This window comes from Neophocaena asiaeorientalis, unplaced genomic scaffold, assembly GCF_003031525.2.
Source record: "Neophocaena asiaeorientalis asiaeorientalis breed wild unplaced genomic scaffold, Neophocaena_asiaeorientalis_V1.1 scaffold429, whole genome shotgun sequence".
Lineage (NCBI taxonomy): Eukaryota > Metazoa > Chordata > Mammalia > Artiodactyla > Phocoenidae > Neophocaena > Neophocaena asiaeorientalis.
The window spans coordinates 5,323,557-5,334,174 of record NW_020173550.1 but is presented as its reverse complement, the minus strand read 5'-3'; the positions used below and the strand labels follow the sequence as shown (position 1 = coordinate 5,334,174).

Below are 10,618 nucleotides of genomic sequence, written 5' to 3'. Positions count from 1 at the left end.
TTTTTGCGGTACGCGGGCCTCTCACTGTTGTGGCCCCTCCCGTTGCGGAGCACAGGCCCCGGACGCGCAGGCCCAGCGGCCATGGCCCACGGGTCCAGCCGCTCCGCGGCATGTGGGATCTTCCCGGACCGGGGCACGAACCCGTGTCCCCTGCATCGGCAGGCGGACTCTCAACCACTGCGCCACCAGGGAAGCCCGATGTGTTACTCTTGGCTCCTCTGCTGAAGTGACTGAAACTGGGAGGTAGACCAATGGTGCCAAAGGTGTCTGCTCTGTGAAGCATGAGACAGAGAGGCACTATGCCTGCCATTTGGACAAGCTGCCAGCAGATTGCAGCTGTTCCCGGTGATGGGAGGACTGGCTGGCCTCAGTGTCTCTTTATGTAGAGATTCTATAATAGAATGTGATGTTTGATTTGCAAATGAATGGGCCCCTGAGAAGAGATGTGAATCTGGGGAAATCTGAGGTCTATAAAAAGATTATTTTAAGACCTATCTCACTAACAGCACAGGTAGCCACTGAACAGTAATTTCTGTGATACCAAAACTCCTGCTCCAATTAGAAATGGAAGAATCACCTTCCCAATCATAAGCAAGTTTAAGAGGACACTTACTTTTTTACAATTTTGTTGCGCTTGGCTTGTGAGAAGGTTTCAAGCTGAAGGGACTCATGGGTGAGAAAAGCGACTGCCAAATGGAAGTAATTGTTCCAGAGCTGTTCAAAATTAATGATGTGGGTGAAAAGAAACAGAAAATAACATTAATGTGGGTCATAATAAAACAGTGCCACATGGTACAAATGCACTCGCCAGAAATTAACGGGAAAAAAATCCAAAATAAAATCCACAGGACTTCCTTTTCTCTCCTGTGTTTCAATTATTCATCCCTGAAAGTTTTAATGCTTTATTAATATCAAGCTTTTAAAAATAACCCAAACTATTATATTTGTCTTTACTCCTGGGATAAAGGAAAACTGTTGCCAAGAAGTGTACCTATTTATAGTAAGTAGTTGGGCAATACTTATCCAAAGCCCTGACAATCTGCCAAATTTCTGACTAGTAAATACTTTAGGACTTTATCCTGGTAACATATTTACGGGTATTTAAAAAAATATTTAAAACAAGGAAGGCCCTCACACTGCTATTGAACATAATAACAGAAAATGGAAACAATCTAGATGCTCATAAGAAGAATTCAGTTAAATAAACCATGGTCCAGCCATACAACGCACTGTATTTCAGCCATTAAAAATACTGTGAAAATATTTATTATCATCGAAAAGATCACAGAAAAAGTAAATAAAGTAGATTAACAGGTTACCTAAGAACTGTACAGCTTGATTCCATCTTGGCATAGGTACTTATGTGTGTGTGTGTGTATAAATACACACACGTATATTAACCATTTTGATATATATACACACACACATATAAAAACATATGTATATACACACATAAACATATATATGTATATGCAATATGTACATATAATCTCCTCTGCTTATGACACTCTACTTCCAAAGTAGAATACAAACGCAGGCCGTATCACAGCAAAAGCACATCACCAACAAAATGTACCCTGTAACGGAAGCAGGACCTTGTCTGCCTTCACCAGGGCCTAGAATAGTGCCCTGTACATATTAACTCTCTAAATTTGTTGGATGAATGAATGAAGGAAGATGGAGTTAGTGATCACCAGTTTTGCTACCACTTTGGATTTTCAAACAGGTGCTTATACAAACTGCTCTTTGGACACTAAACCGTTTGTAGGTAGAGGAATACCTGCGTGCCTACCTGCAAGCAGGTGTGTTTGTGTGTATTTGTGTTATGATAAAAAGTCTCAGGCGATGTTTTCCAAAATGAAACGGTTCTCTTGCTTTGGCTGAGAATTCAAGGAACTCCTAGGTGAGTCGCACGCTTACCTGAAGTTCAAAGCTTGCCTGATCCATGAAGAATCTTGTGAGAACCTCAGCAAACTGATTTATGGCACGGAGGAAAACCCTAGGGGAGGAAAAACACACTGGATAAAGAAGGCAACTTCATGCTCTTTGAAACATTTTCCATCTATGTTAAAAGCCAAAGCAAATCAAACCTGGACTTGGCAATCTAAGACCTTTAGATCTATCAAGGTCTTTAGAGACCAACTACAGCACATTCTACAGAGAAGGTCACTGAAGATCAGTTTCTTGAACTGACTACTAGCACAGCTCACGGCTGCATCACAATTTAGCCAGTTCAGGTACAGCTCAGAGAACAAGCCAGGGCTCCTGAGCCTCAGACCAAGGCTCCTTTTGCTCCATCGTGATGCTTAACGTTTTAAAGTCTAGGATTTCGGATGCAATTGTTTCTCTAATCTGTACATAGTTGGGAAGGGTTTTTCTAATCAGGTATCAGGACCACCGAGAGTTAACAAAAATGCTTATCATAATGATTTACTTTATTTAGCTCTTTAAAAATCCTGAATCTCGGGGCTTCCCTGGTGGCACAGTGGTTTAGAGTCCGCCTGCCGATGCAGGGTACACGGGTTCGTGCCCCGGTCCGGGAAGATCCCACATGCTGTGGAGCGGCTGGGCCCGTGAGCCATGGCCGCTGATCAAAAAAAAAAAAAAAAAAAAAAATCCTGAATCTCTTTTAGTATCTGTATTCAGTCCATTTCACTTTCATTCAACAAGTCTTTGTTGAGGATCAGCAACTGCAAAGCACTGGCTTAGGTTCTGCCTTCAAAGAATGGCTCCTGGTCTTAAGAAATCTACAGCTTGGTGGAGATCATTTGCAACCTGTAAATCGAACCATGACCCAAAGAATATGGAAAATTCTAGGAGGGGGTATCAAAGAGGTATGGGGAAATCAAAAGAAGAGAAGATGACATCCAGATCAGAACGGCTTCCTTTGGAGATGGCATTTGACAAGGACCTGAAGGAATGGGAGGCATGTTGATGGCCAGAGACAATGGGGCAGACACTGCAGGTGGAAGCAGCAGCGTGAGCGGAGGCACAGAACATGTTAAGATGACATCCAGATCAGAACGGCTTCCTTTGGAGATGGCATTTGACAAGGACCTGAAGGAATGGGAGGCATGTTGATGGCCAGAGACAATGGGGCAGACACTGCAGGTGGAAGCAGCAGCGTGAGCGGAGGCACAGAACATGTTCAGGGTCAGGGTCTCAGGGTCAGGGTCAGGGTCAGGGTCAGGGTCAGGGTCAGGTCAGGGTCAGGGTTAGGAGGGAAGAGGCCAGTTTGATTGGAGGGCAAGTTGTATATAGAGGCAAACAGTGGAAGACAAGGCTAGAAAAGCAGGGTGGGCCGGGATGCAGAGGCCTTGAATGTCAGGATGATGAAGGCCGTCTGGAGACACTGAAAGATACCTTGCAGAGCTGATGCTGACAATCAACATGAAAGCAATGAGGAGGTTACAGCAGAAAGAAGAGAGTAGAGAGCCCAAGTCGGAGTGACCACAGCGGCCTGCCTGGAATCAAGAACAGAAGCATGTAAACCAGGACCACGAAAGCGGGAGGAACCTTACTTTACCGATGGTGGGCTTGAAGCAAAGAGATTCAACATGCTTCACAAGGGTCAAAACCTAGTTTCCGGACCCAAGTTTTCAAACGCCTCCGGCCCTGCGATGGTCCGTCTCACCTGCTCTGTGTCATATTCATGACCATCCAGTCTTTGGCGTAGACGTTCTTTCCAATTAGATCCTTAAACATGATAAAAGTTTCCATGAGGAAGTCCTGCAGAAAACAAAGGAGGAATGGTTGGGGGAAAACTGGGTTACACTTCATAAGCCTTTCCTCCAGCACACTGACGTAAAGGAAGGAACACGATGGCCCAGGTCCCATAACAGTCTGTCTTTTGAGTAAGGTTTATAGGGATACCAGAGTATTTTTTTTTGACTTTCTTTTATATTGGAGTATAGTTGATTAACAATGCTGCGTTAGTTTCAGGTGTACAGCAAAGTGATTCAGTTATACATATACATGCATCTATTCTCTTTCAAATTCTTTTCCCATTTCGGTTATTACGGAATATTGAGCAGAGTTCCCTGTGCTGTACAGTAGTTTCTTGTTGGTCGTCTATTTTAAACATAGCAGTGTGTATGCAGCATTCTTACAGGTATCCTATGATTTGATGTTTACATCATGTAATCTGATAAGGAAGAGAAGGATTAAAAAATTGTCTGTATTTTATAAATGATAAAACTGAGACTGTTGAAAAATGAAACGACTGGCTTAAGGCCATAGAAACCAAGAAGCTGGAGAGCTAGGAAGAGACCTTGGGATTCTGGATCCCAAGTTCAGAGCCATAATATCTTCAGTCCTTGGCCGCCAATGTTGTCTGAATGGATCTACTGTACTTCAAATGAATTCACCAACAATTGTGAGAAAACTGATACCTGTTTTGTTTTTTTTTAACTTTTTGGTGTCTTTTAAAAATTGAGTTACAATTAACATACTTACATATTATATTAATTAATATTAACATAATATTATGTTAGTTTCAGGTATACAACATAGTGATTCGATGGTTTTATACATTAGGAAATGATCACCACAATAAACCCACTTACCATCTGTCCTCATACAAAGTTGTTACAACATTGCTGACTGGATTCCCTATGTGTACATTACATCCTGGGACTTATTTACTTTACAGCTGGAAGTTAGGATCTCTTAATCCCCTTCACCTCTTTCATCCATCTCTCTACCCTCCTTCCCTCTAGCAACCACCAGTTTGTTCTCTGTATCTGAGTCTGAGAAAACTGATACTTCTAATAACTCTGAGTCCAATTCTCCCTTATTATTATTAGAACAGAACAAAAATGCTATAAATAAGAAGCAGAGTCATGATTCTTCCTCTTCCAGGAACGTTACCATGCGTAGCCTGGGGGGAGGGTCCTAAATGGTCCTTAAAAAGAGATTATAGCTGTGGGCCATCATGTCTGTAAAACCTAATAACAAAAGCCCAGTACTGAAAAAAAAACAGCTATTCTACTCGAAAGAGGGCTAAGAGGAAAAAGGAACTCAGAACAATCGGGCTAAAAAATCAAAGCTAAAAAGTTTGGGAAGCTTTTTAATTTATTAGTTAGTTAAATGTAGACATTTTCCGCTCAGATTCCTGAAATGAAAATCCAGTCCAATTTCTCTGGCACTAAACCGTGCCGTTCTAGCTCATGAATGACATCATATACAGAAAGAACACAGGGCTTGGGAGGCAGGGGGCCTGGGTTCTATTTCTAACAATATTCCTCTGAGACCCCGGTCCTGTTGGCTAACCAGTACACTTCGGATGCCAAACAGCATAGGAATGGGAGCAATTCCAGCTCTCAAGTCTGTGTTACTTCCTTCTGGTTCAATGGAGAGTCAAACTTCTCTACCCTCCATTCTAAAATCACAGACATAGTTCACAAGTTCTTCAGTTTTTCATCATCCATTTTAAGTGCATCCATTACTTATTAACTATTCTATTAACTTTTTTCCTCAAGTCAACAGGAGTTGATGGTTTGTGAAACAAGGATGTGGATGCCGGTTATCTATTCTGATGCCAACTCCATATTCAACTCTAGCACTCTCAGTGAACGGTAAACAGTGATGACATAATAAAGGCAGTTCACAGATAACCCCAGGACTCACTTTATCTACCACTTCCCAAAGTCTTTCAAGTGATTTCTTTAGAAGCAGCAGGAGCGAGAGAAAGGACAGTCCACTGGAGGTCAAAGGGCTTAGCCGTACCCTGCGGTTCTGCCACTGATGGCTACTGTTCCCTTGGGGACAATAATCCTCTTTTAATTAGATGATGCAGGGCTTCCCTGGTGGCGCAGTGGTTGAGAGTCCGCCTGCCGATGCAGGGGATGCGGGTTCGTGCCCCGGTCCGGGAAAATCCCACATACCGCGGAGCGGCTGGGCCCGTGAGCCATGGCCGCTGAGCCTGCGCGTCTGGAGCCTGTGCTCCGCAACGGGAGAGGCTGCAACAGTGAGAGGCCCGCGTACCGGATGCAGGGGAAGAGCTCACCACTAAATCTGGTTTGGTTTTTTTTTCTTCTTTTTGCTTACTTAAAGGAGCCAAATTGTCAAGAGTTTGAATTTAGTATAACTTTCTTTATTCTTCCTGCTTTCAGAAGGGAATCTGAGAAAAAGTCACTAAACTATTTTTATATTAATTTTATCTTACATAATAATAATATACTATTATATATGTAATGACAATGTAATATCATTATTATAAGTAGTTGGTTCTCATAGCTAGTAACACACGCCAGGAACAAAGTGAGGCATTTTCCACATGTCCACTCATCAATACTCACATTAACTACCTCCTGCCCCCAGGTAGGTACCAACCTACAGAGGAGGAATTGAGGTTTAGCGAGGTTAGACAGCTTGCCCAAAATTTCAGAGGGAAGCAGAATAGTCAGAATTCAAACCCAGATCTGGGTGTTCTAAAGCCTGTGTTCTTAAACCCACTACGGAGGAGAAAACACTGCTACCCTCGGCTTCCACCTCTCCCCACCTCTCCCCTCTTCCTAATTCTCTCGCCCAGATCTCTGCAAGCACAGCTACAGATCGCTACGGATTCCTGTACCATGCTGCCAGCCAGAGCATGGCCTTCGTGGAGGTCCACATAGGACTCCAGACTAAGCCCCATTAAGTCCTTTATTGTGGTCCAGGACAGTGCTCTGAGGGTTCATCACTGGATCAATTACAACTAATAATAATAAACAGTACAATTCCTTGTGTGTTTTTCCTTCATGTAGACCTCACAGAAAGGAGAGTGACTGGCAAAGAAAGAGGTGGATATCCTTGGGTATACTGGCTACATGCTACCAGTATAATAAAGGCAGAAAGTGGAAAATCTGGAGCATAAAGAATATTGGAATACGCACGAATGATGCGAAGTTACCCGGAGCAAAGATGAGTGCAATGAGACCTTGCCTGTTAATACAGCTCCCTGTCCAGCCCACTACTTCACAAGATGAGACAATACCTTCAGGGATTTTTTTTTTTTTTTTTTGGCCATGCAGCTTGTTGTATCTTAGGTCCCCGACAAGGGATTAAACCCAGGCTACGGCAGTGAAAGCACCAAGTCCTAACCACTGGACGGCCAGGGAATTCTCACCTTCAGGGATGTTTAACAGCCACTAACAATTCTCTGAAGGGAAGGATCCTGGGGAAGCAGCCAGAGATCTAACTTAGCCTCTTGGGCCACCTTTGGCTGTATGCTTAATGGTAACTATGAGAACAATTTTCTTGTTTAAAACAGAAGAGAATGGAATATTTTCAACTGAGGATAACTTACAACTGTTACCTGGGGGCAGGTATTACCTCTTTTTGTTTCCCTCTCCAGGGAATACTGAAAAGGATGACATCAACCACATCTTAAAAGACCATGAATATCTCTGCCTCCTAAAATCCTTGCCAGGGCATGGGTGACTACTGTCCCTGAAAATGAGACACTGTCCTCTTCTGAGAGCAAAAGAGGTCACCCAAATGTTTCTAAATATGGGCTCTCTCTAAATCCAAGAGACGTAGGTGGCTGCGTGAGGACCTCCTGGTATATGTACTGGACTCTTCTTCAAATCCTGTGGCAGAGAAAAACTCTCCCCTCTTGTAACCCCTGTGGAAAGCGACACAGCATTCAGAGGTGTGTGGGAAGAGAACCCCAGACTCATGACGCTCAGTTCTGCCAAAATATGAGAAGTCTTAAGTTAGCAGGATCCAATGAAGACAACTTACAATAATGTCTTGTCTGGTCTTGAAAGTGCTGATGTAGTGGCTGTAGTGGCTCTCGTCCATCTGCCGCAGGATGGCAATCATGCAAGCAATGAAACTCCCCTGGAAGGAGACCGAAAACACAAATCCCAGCTCCTTAGACCACCAACCGACAAAGCCAAGATTTGGGTGCATGTACTTTGGTTTTTCCCACCCAATTAACTATGCAGGGACCCCAGCACGCTGGAAACACACTGCATTCTAAAGGTCCAAAGGCATGGGCTTTGCAGTTTCTGCTAAAAAGAAGGTACTTCCACGTTTGAGTGAAGCAGTGTGGAGGGCTTCACTCATCCTATGAATAGCCATGACCTCTGAAATCCTGCAGGTCAGGGGATACTGACTGTAAGATCTCAGCTAGATGACTAGTTAAGCTATAACAACTTGCAGACCCTGAGGTGCTTGTTGAGACCGAGGTGTAATAGAGACGTCCAGGGAGAAACGTCCAAAGTATTTACATCATTTACATAAATTTGAGCTTGGAGGAATGCAAAGAGGAAAAAGAGAGGTCGAAGAGAGGTCGTAAAACTGAGTGGAAGAGCAGAAGAGAGGCTAGGAGAGCTCCCTGCTGGACCACTTCATCGTCATTCCACCAGCTCTAGAATCCTTTGGCCAGTGATTCCTAGCACGTTATGCTGCGTAATTGTGGACCTGGTTTGAAGAAAGGGATCGGATAATTAGACGATTACCATCATTTCCATTTTTGAGGCCAGGAATTACATATTCAACTTGCTTTCCCCTAGACCAACCATATTTGAGCCACAGACTTAATTTTCTAGCCAGAGGGCAAGTATCTAAGGTAGTATCTTCTTGTATTCATATAGTTATGAAAACAACACAAATTTAAGTGAACTTGGCACAGAGGAGATGAAAATACAGCTGTTCCTGGGATGGAGAGAATAACTTCCTAAACACAGAAACAGTGAAATACTATCCATGTACACCTCTCTCCGAATGAATGTCTGTCTTAGGTCTCTTTTGTTTAAAAAAGTTTATTTTTCTAATTATAAAGTGATGTAAATTTATTGTATTAAGGTTTTGATATACATTGCCAAATCAGCATATAGTTTGCATTACCATCAGCACCTAACACTATTTGTTTCTCCAGGCCTTTGCCAAGCATTTGTCCAAATTTGACCCTTTCAGGAAAGCCTGTTTTTTATTCTGGCTGCACCACGCGGCTGGTGGGATTCTAGTTCCCTGACCAGGGATCGAACCTGGGTCCCTGGCAGTGAAAGTGTGGAGTCCTAACCCACTGGACTTCCAGAGAAGACCCAGGAAAGCCATTCTTAATCAGCTTACATAAATTGTAACTCTTCTACCCTAACTCCTCTTATCCCACTCATTTTTTTCTCCATAGCACTTATAGCCTTCTAATACTCTGCCATGTATTTTTTTGTAATTGTTCTTGCTAGAATGTAAGCTTCTCTAAGGTAGTGATTTTTGTCTGTTTTGTTTCCTGATATATCCCCAGCACCTAGAACAGTGCCTGGCTTAAGTAGTTTCTTAATACGTATTTGTTGAATAAATGGTTTTTATTTACCACAGCGATTTGGGATAGTTCTTTTTCTATGTCCTCTGATTAAAAATCTAATCAGAGATTTTAGCATCACAAAAGATGCACCTTTAGTAAAAGATGCTTCATTTTAATGATGATACAACTCAGCCTTTCAACAGTTACCTCTGGTCTCGATCACCCTTTTTATCTGACATTTAATAGACGTACAGGCAGAGAATAAGAGGCCAGGGCAACACTGACATTTCTAACTGCATGCTAATCCCAAGTTCTTTAAATGGTTTTTCCTTGAACCACAAGGGCTGGATGGTACCACAGGGCACTGATTTTTAAGCACACCAAATATCACGGGGAATATGATACGAAGGGGAAAACTGACGTTATCAGAATTCCTCTCATGGTGACTATGGTGCATAGTTGGGAACATAACTTGGTGAGCTGCTGCGGGTGGGCACGGCTGACAGCATGCAAGGCACTGCCTCCAGGCTGGTTGCCCAGGGCCAAAGCCCACCTCAATCACCTGGTGGTTGTGTAACCTTGCTCAGGTTTTTGCACGTTTCCTCATTTGCAAAATGAAGCTTGGTGTGTGACCTTTCAATGAAGTGCTTAAGATAGTTTCTAGCACACGCACAAAAATGAGCTAACAGTGACAACTACCATTATCATCACGCTGGCTGGACACGCTGATACTATTACTGTTATCATTCTAACAAAGGCAGATCCACACAGAGCATGCGTACATTGAGAATTACAACTAAACTGCTTGAGACAATAGAGGTAATGCTAAATGCAGTCAGCCAGAGCCCTAATTTTCTGCTCACCAAGGCTCACATTTTCCTGAAATAAAATATTAAGCAAATATTGAAAGAGCATTAGGTCGAATGGGTCCCAAGTTCTTAGTCCACCTAGGATGCCTGCATATCTCAGTGGGTCTCTGCTTTAATATATTATAAGAGGCTTTTGTTTCACCTTCCCTATGAGCAAGGCTCCTTATGATTTGTACTGGCGAGATCCTTTAAAATTTTCCCCCATTTGCCTCCCCTATCTCCCTGGTAGATCATTTTCCCTCAAGAGAAAATCAGCATCAGATTTACTCACAGTTATAACGAAGAGGCACTCATCCAGGGGGGCTGTAAAGTTCTAGACCCCATTCATTTCCCGAGGGAGCTATGCCACCCAGCCCGCAGCGCAGACTGGAAACTGGGATGGGAGGGGCCTACGTGAATTTGGTCTCAAGACACTGCTCCCCAAATCCCCCCAGTGGGCAGGTGGGATGGGACACTAAGAAGCTGCGGTGGGGCTTCCCTGGTGGCGCAGTGGTTGAGAGTCCGCCTGCCGATGCAG

At 43.3% G+C, this 10,618-nt stretch overlaps 1 protein-coding gene across 6 annotated transcripts in view; it reads right to left on the bottom strand.

The window, feature by feature from the left end:
• Positions 1-10,618, bottom strand: part of DOCK5 (dedicator of cytokinesis 5) — a 161,922-nt gene that overhangs the window by 50,917 nt on the left and 100,387 nt on the right. For all 6 annotated transcript variants that reach the window (XR_003003579.1, XM_024747671.1, XM_024747672.1 and 3 more), the window contains 4 exons: positions 7,726-7,824; positions 3,635-3,729; positions 1,921-1,999; positions 614-714 (listed from right to left, as the gene is read on the bottom strand). Coding sequence is in view for 5 of the 6 variants with exons in the window: in XM_024747671.1 (XP_024603439.1) it covers positions 614-714; positions 1,921-1,999; positions 3,635-3,729; positions 7,726-7,824 (374 nt within the window). In the remaining variant the exon portion in view is untranslated. The remainder of the gene's footprint in view (positions 1-613; positions 715-1,920; positions 2,000-3,634; positions 3,730-7,725; positions 7,825-10,618) is intronic.